General features: G+C 42.7%; 1 protein-coding gene across 1 annotated transcript in view; it reads left to right on the plus strand.

Annotated features, from left to right (window-relative positions):
* The first annotated feature begins 6774 nt into the window (after positions 1–6774).
* Positions 6775–17209, plus strand: part of LOC140728683 (sialic acid-binding Ig-like lectin 12) — a 42311-nt gene continuing 31876 nt past the window's right edge. The window contains exons 1-2 of the mRNA XM_073047646.1: positions 6775–6870; positions 14534–14917. Coding sequence (XP_072903747.1) covers positions 6822–6870; positions 14534–14917 — 433 coding nt within the window. The 5' untranslated portion in view covers positions 6775–6821. The remainder of the gene's footprint in view (positions 6871–14533; positions 14918–17209) is intronic.

Below are 17209 nucleotides of genomic sequence, written 5' to 3' on the forward strand. Positions count from 1 at the left end.
ACCTAAGTTACAGGGAAAGGTTGAACAAGTTAGGTCTTTATTCTTTGGAGCATAGAAGGTTGAGGGGGGACTTGATAGAGGTATTTAAAATTATGAGGAGGATAGATAGAGTTGACGTGGATAGGCTTTTTCCATTGAGAGTAGGGGAGATTCAAACAAGAGGACATGAGTTGAGAGTTAAGGGGCAAAAGTTTAAGGGTAACACGAGGAAGAATTTCTTTACTCAAAGAGTGGTAGCTGTGTGGAACGAGTTTCCAGTAGAAGTGGTAGAGGCAGGTTAGGTATTGTCATTTAAAGTAAAATTGGATAGGTATATGGACAGTAAAGGAATAGAGGGTTATGGGCTGAGTGCAGGTCAGTGGGACTAGGTGACAGTAAGCATTCGGCACGGATTACAGACAGACAGACATACTTTATTGATCCCGAGGGAAATTGGGTCTAGAATGGCTGAGATGGCCTGTTTCCGTGCTGTAATTGTTATATGGCTATATTATATGGTTTGTTGAATGACTAAGAGATGGCATTTTAGAGCAGTTTTTTGTTAAGCCTACTAAGGGATCAGCTATACTTATCAGGGAGCTTAAGGTAAAAGAACCCTTAGGAGACTGATCAAAATATGATTAAGTTGAACTTGAAATTTGATAGTGAGAAATTAAAGTCTGAGGTAGCAGTATTTCAGTGGCATAAAGGAAATTACTGTGGTATGAGAGAGGAGTTGGTCAAAGTAAACTGGAAGGAGCTACTGGCAGGAATCACAGCAGTGCAGCAATGGAGTGAGTTTCTGGGAAAAATGAGGAAGGTGCAGGATAGATGTATTCCAAAAAGAAATAAATACTCAATGGCGAAATAGTACAACTGTGGATGACAAGCAAAGTCAAAGCTAATGTAAAAGCAAAAGAGATGACATACAACAAAGCAAAAATTAGTGGGAAGATAGAGGACTGGGAAGCTTTTAAAACCTACACAAAGCAACTAAAAGAATCATTAAGAGGGAAAAGAGGAAATATGAAAGCAAGCTAGCAAACAATATCAAAGTGGATAGTAAAAGCTTTTTTCAAGTATGTAAAAAATAAAACAGAGATGAGAGTGGATATAGGACCGCTAGAAAATGAGGCTGGACAAAAAGTATCTAGGGACAAGCAGATGGTAGATGAACTAAATGAGTATTTTGCAATAGTTTTCACTATGGAAGACAGCAGCAGTGTGCCAGATACTAAAAGATGTGAGGGAAAAGAAGAGCGTGCAGGGACTATTAAAAGTTAGAAGGTGAAAAAAAGCTGTAAGACCTAAAGGTACACAAATCACCTGGATCTGACGAACTGCATCCTAGGGTTCTGAAACAGGTAGTGCTAGAAATTGTGGAGGCATTATTAATGATCTTTCAAAAGTCATTGGTCTCTAGCTTGGTGCCAGAGTACCAAAAATTGCAAATGTCATACCACTCTTTAAGAAAGGAGTAAGTCAAGCAGAAAGGAAACAATAGACCAGCAAGCCTAACCTAAGTGGTTGGGAAGATATTATGGTCATTTGTCAAGGATGAGGTGATGTAGTACTTGGTGAAACAGGACACAATAGTACAAAGTCAGAATAATTTCTTAAGGGAAAACCTTGCCTGACAAAACCATTGGAATTCTTTGAGGAGATTACAAGTAGGATGGGTAAAGAGGATGTAGTGGATGTTGTATATTTGGACGTTCAAAAGGCCTTTGACAAGATGCCATACATGAGGCTGCTTACAAAGTTAAGAGAGCATGATATTACAGCAAAGTTGCTGGCATTGTTAGAGCATTGGCTGATTGGTAGGAGGCAGCAAGTGGGAATAAAAGAATCCTTTTCTGGTTTACTGCCAGTGATTATTGGTATTCTGCAGGGGATGGTGTTCAAACAGCTTCTTTTTATGTGCTATATCAATGATCTAGATGATGGAATAGTTGGCTTTGTTGCCAAGTTTGCAGATGATACAAAGATTGGTAGAGGGGCACATAGTGTTGATGAAACAGGTAGGCTGCAGAAGGACTTAGACAGATTAAGAGAATGGGCAAGAAAGTGGCAAATGAAATCTATGTTGCCCTTTAGGCATTCGTTTAGTTTATTATATTTTCGCTTTAGTAATTCATTTGTAATCGTTTTCTAGTTAAAGTTAAGGTTGTTGAAAGTAAATTCACTGTCTGTGATATATTGCTGCATGCGATGATGTCACATCCGGTTTTGCTGTGTCTTGTGGGAAAATACCAGTTTGGAGAAACGGGAAGGAGGGGGCTTGTATGTGCAGGATTGGCACGAGAAAAGTTTCTTTCTACGCACTAGAAACATCATAGAAGCAACGCCGTAAGTTCATAAGATAATCGATATGTTGAAGTAAAAATGATAACGCTGATTCTGTTAAAAGTAATGACGGTTGATAAAGTTTATGTTCTTTGTTATTTATAGAGTTGCGGATAATTTGTGTTGAAGTGTATTTAAAGCCAGTCGACGGTGTAGGTAGATTCTGACTGTATGTTGTACTTTAATGTAATATAGTTTGCTGTAGTTTTATTTTTGCAAGTGTTTATGATATAAATGTGATGCCAAGAAGGAAACAAATACTGTATATATTTTGTATTGTTTTATCAACAGTTTTCACCATACGTTAATGTGGAAGAGTGAACAGTAAACGGCTAATCTTACTGGGACCGTGCCTCATTGACTCCAGTTTATACTGCGTGTTTAGCTCAGAGTTTTTACACCTGTGCGAGAACACTACAAAAACCAATGTTGGAAAATGCATGGTCATATACTTTGGTAAAAGAAATAAAAGTGCAGAATACTTTCTAATTGTGAAGTAAATCCAAAACTCTGAGATGCAAAGAGATTTGGGAGTCCTTCTGAAGAACACCCGAAAGGTTACCTTGCAGGTTGAGTCAGTGGGGAGGAAGGCAAATCCAATGTTAGCTTTCATTTTAGAAAAGCTAGAATACAAGAGCAGGGATGTGATAATGAGGCAAATTTGGCAGAACAGTGACAGAAGAACTTAAGAAGTGTGAGGTAATGTATTCTGCACCTCATTCTTCACTTTCTCCCATGACCCACTGTCCCCTCCTATCAGTTTCCTTCTTCAGCCCTGTACCTTTTCCAGCTATCACCTCCCAGAGTCTCACTTCATCCTCCTCCCTCTCCTACCTGTTCTCATCTATCACCTGCTGACTTGTACTCCTTCCCACCCCCACCTTCTTATTTTGGATTCTTCCTCCTTCCTTTCCGGTCCTGATGAAGGATCTTGGCATAAACTTTGACTATTTTTTGCAATAGATGTAGCCTGACCTGTTGAGTTCCTTGGGGTTTTAAGAATAGAATAGAACTTCATTGTGCTCAAAGACAAAAAATTTTCCAAGATTCTGGGCAGTGTCCATATAAGACAGGTGACCCCAGCTATTATCAAATTGTCTGCCTTGTGTCAGAGGTCACATAACCAGGAATTCTTATATATTCCAGTTGCTCATTCGACCATCCAGCACTTCCTCCCATGGCTTCACGTGACCCTGATCGGGTGCTAAGCAAGTGTTGCCCAAGGGTGACCTGCAGGCGAGTGGAGGGAAGGAGCACCTTACAACTCCTTGTGTAGAGGCTTATCCCTACCTGGCCACCCAAGTATTAGTATGTTCCCACTTATTTTCACATAGTCCATTCTTCCTCCTTTGCTTGGGAGCCATTCAAAACAAGGCTCTGAGCTTTCCGACTTAATCCTGGGCTAGTCAGTGGCTGCGTATGATCAAGTTCCCATTTATTTTCACATCATCTGCTAACTGGCCCAAGATTGAGTACACAAGCACAGAACATCTTTTGGAATTGTTCCCAAGCAAAGGAGGAACAAAGAACTGAGATTTGAGGGCAGAAACCACAACAGGATACGTCTCGAAGGACATGGAGGGGAAGGGGATGTGTTGGCCCTTAGCTCAGCACAGCATTATAAAGAATAGGAAATATTGGTTTTGTTATATGCAAAACAGTGTTACACAGCTGAGGGAAGGGACTAGGACTTGAAGAGGCCACAAGACCATAAGTCATAGGAGCAGAAATGGGCCATTCAGCCCATCACGTCTGTTCTGCCATTCCTTTATGGTCAATTTATTAACCCTCTCAACCCTTATTCTCTGACTTGCCTCAGTAACCTTTGACACCCAAACTAGTCACGACCCTGTCAATCTCTGCTTCATCTGTACACAATGATTTACTCACCACAGCCATCTGTGGCGATGAATTCCACAGATTAACCTCCCTTTGGTTAAATAAATTATTCCTCAACTCTGTTCTCATTGGTCATTCTGGTATTTCAAGGTTCTGTTCTGCCCTCTGGTCCTAGATTATCCCACTACTGAAAACATCCCTACTATGTCCACTCTACTTACGCCGTTCAATATTCAATAGGTTTCAATGGGAACTTCCATCACTCTTCTAAACTCCAGTGAGTACAGGCCCAGAACCATCCAATGCTCCTCATGCATTAACTGTTTCATTCACAGGATCATTCTCGTGAACCTGCTCTGAACCCTCTCCAAGATGCAGAGCAGATCCCCTAGAAAAGAACAAAGAGCATTGAGCATTGTTTTAGTTAATGTTTATGCTCCAAATACTGACTGTCCTGAATTTTTTAAATGTCTATTTACATCCATTCCTAATTTAAATGAATACATGTTGATAATGGGTGTGGATTTGAACTGTTGCTTAAATCCTTCAATGGATAGATCTACGCCCACCCAGGTTCTTCCGAATAAATCGGCCTCTCTTATTCATTTCTTTATTGTTGATTCTGGAATTTCTGAAATTTGGCAATTTTTACACCCTAACGATATGCTGAACTGGAGGGAAATACTCCATCAGCAAACAGACTGGATCCTGACAGTAATGGATCCCAGGGTGAACGTTCATGCTGAAGGTGGATGAAGGTTACCCAGGTCGGCTGTGGACCTTGCAACACTGAGCCAGTAATCTCAGTGGTTCAATAGGGAACTGAAACACATCCATTTAGATTGGAAATGATGAGTGTCTTTAGCCAGAGAGTGGTGAATCTGTGGAATTCATTAGCACAGACTGCTGTGGAGGCCAAGTCATTGGGTACATTTAGACCAGAGGAACAAAAGAGACTGGAGCAGAATGAGGCCATTCAGCCCATTGAGTCTGCATTGCAAATTCATGATGGCTGATCAATTTCCCTGCTCAACTCCATTTACCCGCCTTCCCCCTGTAATCTTTCATGCCGTGACTAATTAATAACCTATGAAATTCCACTTAACTGCACCAAATAACCTGGCTTCCACATCCACTCTGCTTCCTCAGCACTACCTGCCCCTCCACCTATCTTCATCTTATCTACAAACTTGGCTACCAAGCTATCAATTCCATCATCCAAATCTTTGACACAGTCCCAAAACCGACCCCTGTGGAACAACACTAGTCATTGGGAACCAATCTGAAAATGCAAAAAGCATTTGCCAAGAACCATCATGCCAGGGTTAAATTCGGGAACATTTCAAGGAGCAGATTTGTGGGGATTTGCGAGACCTGCTCCACACACACTTCAGCAGCAGAATCTCTTGGCCCAGTCTGAATATGGAAAGAGGACTCATGCCCAGATGACAAACAGGAAAATACAAGCGTTACACAGTCCACCCACCCAGTAGAAGAAACCTCTATAGGAAAGCTTTCTCACCCTTGTGTCTTTGCCAGGTTCCCGTCAGCATGGATGCGGTTGTCATTCCAGATAGCGAGTGGTGTGAAAGCACAAATTGCAGAGCCAGGTAATAGGGTTCAGGGGGTTGGGGTGGGTTGGGGAGGGATCTGCCTTCACTTTGAGGACATTCTTGATAAAGCAGAGCTGAACTCAAATGTGTGATTAATCACCATCTATTCCAGTGTTACTCCCCAGAAACCGCCCACTGAAGTCAGATGATTCAGTTGTGTTGTAAACAGAAATGTGTTGGATATACTCTGGACTGCATGCTGAGTGGTTGCATCACAGTTTGGTACAAAGCCTTCAATGCACAGGATCGCAAGAGGATGCAAAGGGTTCCATCCCTGTATCCAGGACATCTACAACAGGTGATGCCCAGAGGAAGCAGCATTCATCATTAAAAACCGTCACCATCTGGGACATGCCCTCTTCGTCTTACCACCTTTGGACAGAGGGTTCAGCAGCCTGAAGACCCAGACTTAACAAATCAGGAACAGCTTCTTCCCCTGCACCAGTGGATCTCTGAGTAGTCCATGAATGTAAATATTCTGTTCCTCTTTTTCACGATTTCTTTAGTAGCTTTTATGTATTGTCCTGTAATGCTGCACAAAACATCATACTTCATGACAACTTCTTTAAAATGTTATTTTGCAATCAACATGAATGTTGCAATCTTTAATTTACTTTGTATTAGATCATAAATAATGACTAATTAAAATTTTCTTTGTTCCTTCCTGATTTGCTGCACTAGGAATTTTTAAAACCTCTTTCCATTTCGGACATAACTGATGTATGTTACAGACTTGGAATGTTGGGTGTCCGTCTGGTGATGCCCCACCGGCAGTTCAACAGCCAGAGGGTGAAGCCTTTGTAGCAGATTTCAGTTCCACACAGTACAGGCTCTGAGGACTGGGTCACCGAGGCAAAATGTGTCAAAATGGACTTCCTCATCTAAAGCTAACCATTGATCTTGCAAAGCCTCTCTAGTGTTTTTGTACTTTGTGGTAACCACAACTTTGTGGTAACCACAAAGTTCAGGAAACTGCAAGAAGTCTTATTTCCACCGAGCCAACAAAGAGACCAGTGGTGCTTGAGAGCTTACTGAGAGAAGAGAATGCTGTTCCTTCTACTGAGCGCCATTGTCCTGAGTGTCTCTGTAGTCTGTAAGTATCTTGTAATAAAAAGCAGTGAGTGGTTTTTCTGACTGTCTTATCTGTGAGAAGTGTAGGAGCTGGAATGAGTTTGCAGTGGCAACTGAGGGGGTTCAATTATAGGTCTCATGGACACATACAGTCTTTCCAATTACTTGTGTTGTTTTCACTGGTGCTTCAGAGGCTAAGAGAAGACCTGACAGAAGGATAGAAAGTCATACTTACAGGGTTTTATTTCCAGATGGAAATGTAAAATACCAGAGGGCACAGGTTTGAGCTGTGAGGGTGAGTGTTTAAAAGTTATTTATCAGTAAGTTTGTTTTACAGAATGTTATACAAATTGGAATGTGTTACCGATGGAGGTGGTAGAAGCCTGATACAATGGCATAGACTATCAGGCGTTTAGACAGGCATGTGAACAAGAGGGGAATGGAAAGATCTAGAACCTGGTCAGTTTAATTTGGCATCATGGTCTAGCCATAGCCAACCTCTCGAAACACTGTAGATGTGAGTGTTACCCATCAATAGTCACTGAGGCAGCTCACAATTCAATATGAGATGAGAAGAGTAGTGAATTATGCACCTCAAAGAAGTTGAAGACAAATTACTTTGTGTCTCAGGGGAGATGGATATTTTCCCAGGGCTAAAGGGAAATGGGGAAAATGTTGACCAGAGTATTGAATATGGATCAACTGCCATAATTGTATTAACATCAGACCAGGTTTGGGGGCAGAATGACTTGTTACTGTCTTATTGTGAATGGAATCCTGTCTGAAGAATTTGCTGTTTCAAAGTTCAAAGTATTAATATCAAGTTACATACAGCTCTGTGCAAAAGTCTTAGGCAGATATATATAGATGGTGTGCCCATGACTTTTGCACAGTATTGTAGTCATTTTATGTATTCCTCTATACTGTTGCTGAAAAATACAAGTTTCATGACATGTGTGAGTGATGATAAACCTGATTCTGAGCTGGGTCTCTATTGTGGACTAAGAGTGGGAAGGGGTCAGGGAGATGGTAAATATGTTTGAGAAAAAGGGAAGGAGAGGGCAGAGAGCAGGAAGCGCCAGAGAGACATTCTGTAATGATCAATAGATAGATAGATAGATAGATACTTTATTCATCCCCATGGGGAAATTCAACTTTTTTTCCAATGTCCCATACACTTGTTGTAGCAAAACTAATTACATACAATACTTAACTCAGTAAAAAATATGATATGCATCTAAATCACTATCTCAAAAAGCATTAATAATAGCTTTTTAAAAGTTCTTAAGTCCTGGCGGTTGAATTGTAAAGCCTAATGGCATTGGGGAGTATTGACCTCTTCATCCTGTCTGAGGAGCATTGCAACGATAGTAACCTGTCGCTGAAACTGCTTCTCTGTCTCTGGATGGTGCTATGAAGAGGATGTTCAGAGTTTTCCATAATTGACCGTAGCCTACTCAGCGCCCTTCGCTCAGCTACCGATGTTAAACTCTCCAGTACTTTGCCCACGACAGAGCCCGCCTTCCTTACCAGCTTATTAAGACGTGAGGCGTCCCTCTTCTTAATGCTTCCTCCCCAACACGCCACCACAAAGAAGAGGGCGCTCTCCACAACTGACCTATAGAACATCTTCAGCATCTCACTACAGACATTGAATGACGCCAACCTTCTTAGGAAGTACAGTCGACTCTGTGCCTTCCTGCACAAGGCATCTGTGTTGGCAGTCCAGTCTAGCTTCTCGTCTAACTGTACTCCCAGATACTTGTAGGTCTTAACCTGCTCCACACATTCTCCATTAATGATCACTGGCTCCATATGAGGCCTAGATCTCCTAAAGTCCACCACCATCTCCTTGGTCTTGGTGATATTGAGACGCAGGTAGTTTGAGTTGCACCATATCACAAAGTCCTGTATCAGTTTCCTATACTCCTCCTCCTGTCCATTCCTGACACACCCCACTATTTACAAACTATTTGTCCAGAATTAAGTGACCTTGGCTGGTGTCTAAGGGCTGGATCTGTCTGTACTTGAAACACACCTCCACCTGCCCTGAGCACTCTTTCTCTGCCACATGTCCCACGTGCCTCCACTGCTGCCCCACTCTCACCATTCCCAACACGCTTTTTGCCCACCTCTCTTACAAGCTGACTCTTCATGTGATGTTGATAAAAACAGTAGTATGCAAAAGTCTGTGGCGCTCTAGCTATATATATTTGCATAAGACATTTGCACAGTACTGAATATGTCACCACGTACTATCCTGAGATTAATTTTCTTGCAGGCATTCACAGAGGTTCAGTCGATACAAAGATATGCAATAGAATCAATGAAAAACTACACACAAGCAAAGATGGACAAACAACTGAAGTGTAGTGCCAATGTTCAGAGCATAATTATATGACCAATAGACCATAAGATATAAGAGCAGAAGTAGGCCATTTGGCCCCTTGAGTCTGTTCCATCATCCAATCATGAGCTGATCCAATTCTTCCAGTCATCCCCACTCCCCTGTCTTCTCCCATACCCTTTGATGCCCTGGATAATCAAGAACCTTTCTATGTCTGCCTTAAATACACCCAATGACTTTACCTTCACAACAACTGCAGATTTACCACCCTCCGACTAAGTAATTTCTCCACATCTCAGTTCTAAAAGGACATCCTTCAAACCTGAAGTCATACCCTCATGTCCTAGAATCCCCTACCATGGGAAATAACTTTGCCATATCTAATCTGTTCATGCCTTTTAACATTCAGAATGTTCCTATGAGATCCCCCTTCACTCTCCTGAACTCCAGGGAATACAGCCCAAGAGCTGCCAGACATGCCTCATACAGTAACGCTTTCATTCCTGGAATCATTCTCATGAATCTTCTCTGAACTCTCTCTAATGTCAGTATATCCTTTCTAAAATAAGGAGCCCAAAACTGCACACAATACTCCAAGTGTGGTCTCGTGAGTGCCTTATGGACACTCAACATCACATCCCTGTTCTTATATTCTAGAAATGAATGCCAACATTGCCTTCGCCTTCTTCACAAGTGACTCAACCTGGAGGTTAACTTTTAGGGTATCCTGCACAAGAACTCCCCAGTCTCTTTGCATCTCTGCATTTTGAATTCTCTCCCCATCTAAAGAATAGTCTGCCCATTTATTTCTTCCACCAAAGTGCATGACCATACACTTTCCAACATTGTATTTCATTAGCCACTTCTTCACCATTCCCCTAAATTATCTAAGTCTCTCTGCAGGCTCTCTGAATTCTCAACACTATCCGATCCTCCACCAATCTTTGTATCATCAGCAAATTTAGCCAAAAATCTATTTGCATGGGCTCTTACCTTGCTAAGCAGCCTCACGTGTGGCACCTTGTCAAAGGCCTTCTGAAAATCCAAGTACACCACATCTACTACATCTCCTTTCTCTACCCTGCTTGTAATTTCCTCAAAGAATTGCAATAGGTTTGTCAGCCAGAATTTTCCTTTCAGGAAACCATGCTGGCTTTGGCCTATATTGTCAGGTGCCTCCAGGTATTCCGTAATCTCATCCCTAACAATTGATTCCAACAACTTCCCAACCACTGATGTCAGGCTAACAGTGACATCTGCTGCCTCCCAACCTTCTTAAATAGCAGAGTAACACTTGCAATCTTCCAGTCATCTGGTACAATGCCAGAATCTATCAATTCTTGAAAGATCATCTTTAATGCCTCCGCAATCTCTCCAGTTACTCCCTTCAGAACCCAAGGGTGCATTCCATCAGGTCCAAGAGATTTATCTACCCTCAGACCATTAAGTTTCCTAAGCACCTTCTCAGTCGTAATGTTCACTGCACAAACTTGACTTCCCTGACACTCTTGAATGTCTGGTATACCGCAGCTGTCTTCTGCTGGGAAGACTGATGCAAAATACACATTCAGTTCCTCTGCCATAACTGTATCTCTCATTAGAATATCTCCAGAGTCATTTTGTATTGGTTCTTTATCAACCCTCGACTCTCTTTTACCCTTTATATCCTTAAAAAGCTTTTAGTATTTTCTTTGATATTAGTCGCCAGCTTCCTCTAATAATTCATCTTTTCCTTACAAATGACCTTCTTAGTTTACTTCTGCAAGTTTTTAAAAGCTCCCCAATCCTCTGTCTTCCCACGAGCTCTGCCTTCCTTGTGTGCTCTCCCTTTTGCTTTTACTTTGGCTCTGACTTCACTTGTCAGCCACGGTAGTGTCCTTCTTCCATTTGAAAATTTCTTCTTATTTGGAATATATCTGTCTTGCACTTCCCTCACTTTTCGCAAAAACTCCAGCCATTGATGCTCTGTGGTCTTGCATGCAAATGTCCTTTTCCAGTTGACCTTGGCCAGATCCTCTCTCATGCAATTGTAATTTCCTTTATTCCACTGAAATACCAATACATTAAATGGAATTTACATTGAACCCCAGGGGCCCTTTCTTCACCACAATGGCATCTTACTCAATCAGTATTGCCATTCAGTCTGTTCTCCTTTCCTCCTTTCTGAACATCTAGCCAGGAATATCGAGTGCCCAGCCCTACCATTACTGTAAAAGACACCAGTAGTCTTTGTTACATCTTGTTTTCACACAGCTGTTTCTGTCTTTGACTCACCAGCCTCGCTCAAGAACCTTGTGTCTACACTAGTTTCTCCAGTTCCATCAGCCACTCCCAATTCCTTATTCATCTCAGTTGTCTTTCTGTTGTCACCTGCCAGTTAGTTCAGCCTCTCTCTCACCACATCAGTGACCCTCTCCCTGATACTTGCTCATTTTTCAAGGGGTTCTCCTGCCCTAGAACTGATTCACTGCCCCTACAATTAGAACAGTAACAGTGCAAGGAACCCTCAAGAGCTATAAAGATCTTTATGATGGAGCAGACTCGATGGGTGGAAAGGCCTAATTCTGATATATGGTCTTCTGAGATTGTGGCAGACTCAACATAAACACAAATAATCCGATCTTAAGATCTTAAGACCATAAGACCATAAGGTTCAGGAGCAGAAGTAGGCCATTCAGCCCATCGAGTCTCCTCCACCATTCAATCATGGGCTGATCCACTTCATCCAGTCAACCCCATTGCCCTACCTTCACCCCATACCCTTTGATGCCCCAGTTAATCAAGAACCTATTTATCTCTGCCTTAAATACACCCGACAACTTATGGGAATGTAAATTTTTAGACATTCCAGAGAGTAGAAACTGATGATGGATTTACCTCCCAGCCCACACCCAAGAGTCATGGAGTCACGTCTGTTACGGTACACAATTGACCATGCTTGTTTTTGGAGAGTAGACGCTCCGACTCTCTGACGCTAGCTTGCATGGCCCCTTTAAAGACTCAGGGCTGCCCCGCTAATCGGTGGCTGCGTATTGGCGCCAGGATTTTAATATTTAAAGAGCACTTGAATTGAGCTTCAGTGCTCAATCAGCAGTTCAACTTTGGATTCTCATCTGGCATCTCATTTGGAGCCCAGTCCTTGTCTCAGTCCCATGTCGTGTGTCAATTCTAGTCTCAGATACTCCAGCACTTGGGTTCAAACCATCCTCACCACGGTCTCTTGTCACACTATAGAAACGTAGAAAAACTGCAGCACAATACAGGACTTTCCAAGCTTGGTAACTTCCAAGCACCTTAAACCTGTGTCCTCTCATGATAGCCATTTCAGCCCTGGGAAAAAGCCTCTGACTATCCACACGATCAATGCCTCTCATCATCTTATACACTTCTATCAGGTTACCTCTCATCCTCCGTCGCTCCAAGGAGAAAAGGCCAAGTTCACTCAACTGATTGTCATAAGGCATGCTCCCCAATCCAGGCAACATCCTTGTAAATCTCCTCTGCACCATTTCTATGGTTTCCACATCCTTCCTGTAGTGAGGCGACCAGAACTGAGCACAGTACTCCAAGTGGGGTCTGATCAGGGTCCTATTTAGCTGTAACATTACCTCTTGCTCTTAAACACAATCTCACATTGATGAAGGCCAATGTACTGGATGCATTCCTAACCACAGAGTCAACCTCTGCAGCAGCTTTGAGTGTCCTATGGATTCGGACCCCAAGATCCCTCTGATCCTCCACACTGCCAAGAGTCCTACCATTAATACTATAATCTGCCATTGTATTTGACCTAACAAAATGAACCACCTCACACTTATCTGAGATTAACTCCATCTACCACTTCTCAGCCCAATTTTGCATCCCATCGATGTCCCGCTGTAACCTCTGACAGCCCTCCACACTATCCACAACACCCCCAACCTTAATGTCATCAACAAATTTACTAACCCATCCCCCCACTTCCTCCTCCAGGTCATTTATAAAAATCACAAGAGAAGGGGTCCCAGAACAGATCCCTGAGGCACACCACTGGTCACCGATATCCATGCAGAATATGACCCATCTAAAACCACACTTTGCCTTCTGTGGGCGAGCCAGTTCTGGATCCACAAAGCAAGGTGCCCTTGGATCCCATGCCTCCTTACTTTCTCAATAAGCCTTGCAAGGGGTACCTTATCAAATGCCTTGCTGAAATCCATATACACTACATCTACTGCTCTTCCTTCATCAATGTGTTTAGTCACATCCTCAAAAAATTCAATCAGGCTTGTAAGATACCTTTGGCAAAGCCATGTAGATTATTCCTAATCATATTTTGCCTCTCCAAATGTTCGTAAGTCCTGCCTCTCAGGATCTTTTCCATCAACTTAACAACCACTGAAGTAAGACTCACTGGTCTATAATTTCCTGGTCTATCTCTACACCCCTCCTTGAATAATCTCTACTCCCTTCTTTGAATAATCTCTACTCCCTTTCTTGAATAATCTCTGCTCCCCTTCACTGGGAAACTTACTCCTCACCCATCAAGTTCATGCCAAAAAAGTATGAACCCACTGACATTAATTCTTTATGGATCACGATTCATTTTCCTCACATCCCCCACAATCCTCCCAGTTTCCATTTCTCACCTACACACGGGCAGTTTACAGTGGCCAGTTAATTAACAACCCTCTCCTTCTGGATTTGTGTGGAGGGCCTGTGTAGGAGAAACCCATGTGGTCACAGAGAGAGCAGGTAAAGTGAATGGACAGCACCAGTTGTCGGGGCAACCCATGTCCCTGGAGCTCTCAGACAGCAGCTCTACCAGTCCTGATGTTAAGTCTCAGCCTGAAGCATCAACTGCTTATTCATTTCCATAGACGCTGCCTGACCTGCTGAGTTCCTCTGGCATTTTGTGGGTTTGCGTCTACCAGCTGGTCCATTGTGTGTAGCCATGTCTTACTGTCAGGTAATTCATTGAATGGAGCTTTGAGGAAAGTGATGTAAATACGATGTTTCTCTTTCTCCTCAGCTTAGAGCTGTGAGAACCATGGCTCCAGCGAAGGGCTAGCAAGGCCCAGTCAAGGAGAACCTCCTTGGGTGCCGCAATCTCGCTCATTTTATTTCTCTGCATTTACCATCTGTTCAGTGTGACGCAACACAACACTGTCATAGTTCAGTCCCCTTTCAACAGGGCAGAGACACAGGGTGGGCACGAGTCACCCATGATGGAATGGTGGGGCAGAGTCAATGGGACAAATGGTCTAATTCTGCTCTTGGGTCTTATGGTCTTATGGCATGACTCCTGTAGTGTCTGTGGCCTCAGCTCAGCATTAACACCACACCTCTGTCTTCACAGCTGCTGACAATAATAGATGGACCAAGGAGACCCCAGTCACAGTGATAGGGAGACAAGGGAATTCCTTGGTTCTGTTCTGTTTTTTCACTCTCCCTCACGATAAATACAATAAGAACATCAGCATCGTCTGGAAGTACAAGAAGGGAAATGAGGCACTTTTAAATTACACCAATTATCTATCAGGACAAGAATTTAAAAATCACATTGAGTACAACAAAGGAGATCGCTTCCAGCCTCTGGGGAACCCACGGGAGAATGACGCTTCAATATTCATCAAAGAACTGAAGAAAGAAGAGGATGGGAAGGCATTCAATTGTCAAGAATATTTGACTGAAGAACCACTAGAAAATGATGTAGATGCTGATAGAAGCAGCAAAGTAAAAGGTGAGGAGCAATTGCATCTGAAATCTGTTGAAATAAACACATTGCTGAGAGCAATGTGTCCTCTGTCCCTCCTGAGATCTGGGTGTCACGAGCAGGGCTGGTTGTTGCTGTCCATTCCTGAGTCTGCTCGGGTACATCAGAGGACAATAGCATGTTGGAATGCACTCACATCTACTAAAGAGATCTTCAGAAAGAAATAGGGAGTAAGATAAGGTTTGAAACGTTGGCAAACAGTATAATAGACATCCCAAAAGTCATTTATTAGAAGTGAGAGAGTGGCTAAGAAATGAGAAGATTCCTTCAGGGATTAAAGAGAAACCTGTCGGGAATGAGCTGGGTTCTATGTAAATAAATATTTCTTACTGGTTTCCACCAGAGAGAAGGATGTGGAGTGTGACGACTTAGGGGAAGAGTACACTGAGCCTTTGGAACATGTCTCTATAAGGAAGGAGAAAATTTCACTTATTTATTGTATTTAGAGTTACGCTCAGAACAGGGTATTCAATAGTGAGAGGGAACAGGCAGGAGATTCTGTCAGCCTTATAGAGATACCCGCATGGTGTGTTGCCTCCCAGGTGCCATGGTATGGGATGTCTCGGATCGGGTGCAGAGTATTCTGAAGGGAGAGGGTGGTACCAATGACATAACTGTACAATAGATAGATAGATAGATAGATACTTTATTCATCCCCATGGGGAAATTCAACTTTTTTTTCCAATGTCCCATACACTTGTTGTAGCAAAACTAATTACATACAATACTTAACTCAGTAAAAAATATGATATGCATCTAAATCACTATCTCAAAAAGCATTAATAATAGCTTTTAAAAAGTTCTTAAGTCCTGGTGGTTGAATTGTAAAGCCTAATGGCATTGGGGAGTATTGACCTCTTCATCCTGTCTGAGGAGCATTGCATCGATAGTAACCTGTCGCTGAAACTGCTTCTCTGTCTCTGGATGGTGCTATGTAGAGGATGTTCAGAGTTTTCCATAATTGACCGTAGCCTACTCAGCGCCCTTCGCTCAGCTACCGATGTTAAACTCTCCAGTACTTTGCCCACGACAGAGCCCGCCTTCCTTACCAGCTTATTAAGACGTGAGGCGTCCCTCTTCTTAATGCTTCCTCCCCAACACGCCACCACAAAGAAGAGGGCGCTCTCCACAACTGACCTATAGAACATCTTCAGCATCTCACTACAGACATTGAATGACGCCAACCTTCTAAGGAAGTACAGTCGACTCTGTGCCTTCCTGCACAAGGCATCTGTGTTGGCAGTCCAGTCTAGCTTCTCGTCTAACTGTACTCCCAGATACTTGTAGGTCTTAACCTGCTCCACACATTCTCCATTAATGATCACTGGCTCCATATGAGGCCTAGATATATATAACCATATAACAATTACAGAATGGAAACAGGCCACCTCAGCCCTTCTAGTCCTTGCCGAACGCTTACTCTCACCTAGTCACCTAGACATAGGTAGAAAAGGAGATCCTGAAGAGAGAATTCAGGGAGTTGGGTAGGAAGCTGAAAAGCAGGACCTCCAGGATAGTAATCTCAGGATTGCTGCCTGTGCCACGTGTTAACGAGTATAAGCATAGCATAATCAGGTGTATTAACGGGTGGCTAAGAGACCAGTGTAGGAGGCAGGGCTTTGGGTTCCTGGATCATTGGGGCCTCTTCTGGGGGAGGTAAGACATGTACAAAAAGGACGGGTTACACCTGAACCTAAAGGGGTCCAATATCCTAGCAGGCAGGTTTAATAGAGCTGTCTGGGAGGATTTAAACTAATTTGGCAGGGGGATGGGAACCAGAGAGATAAGATTGAGGAAGGGGAAAACAGAAATAAATAAATCAAAGATGCAACAAGATGATAGAAAGGACAAACAGCAGATGAGGCATAATCACAGCCAGTGGGATGAGTTACAGGACAAAAGAGGAGTGGTGCAGTTAAAAAAGAAAGCAACAAATATTGAACTGTAAGTGTTGTATTTGAATGCACACAGCATAAGAAATAAAATGGACAATCTTGAAATTCAGCTACAGATTGACAAGTATGACATTGTGGCCATCTCTGAAACTTGGCTAAAGGATTTCTGCCTTTGGGAGCTGAACATCCAAGGATATACGGTGTATCAGAAAGATAGGTTAGTAGGTAGAGTGGATGGGGGTGGCCCTGTGTATAAGAAGTAATACAGTGGCATGCACAGTTTGGGCACCCCGGTCAAAATTTCTGTTACAGTGAATAGTTAAGTGATTAGAAGATGAACTCATCTCCAGAAGTCATAAAGTTA

Source organism: Hemitrygon akajei, chromosome 6 (assembly GCF_048418815.1).
Source record: "Hemitrygon akajei chromosome 6, sHemAka1.3, whole genome shotgun sequence".
Taxonomy (NCBI): Eukaryota; Metazoa; Chordata; class Chondrichthyes; order Myliobatiformes; family Dasyatidae; genus Hemitrygon; species Hemitrygon akajei.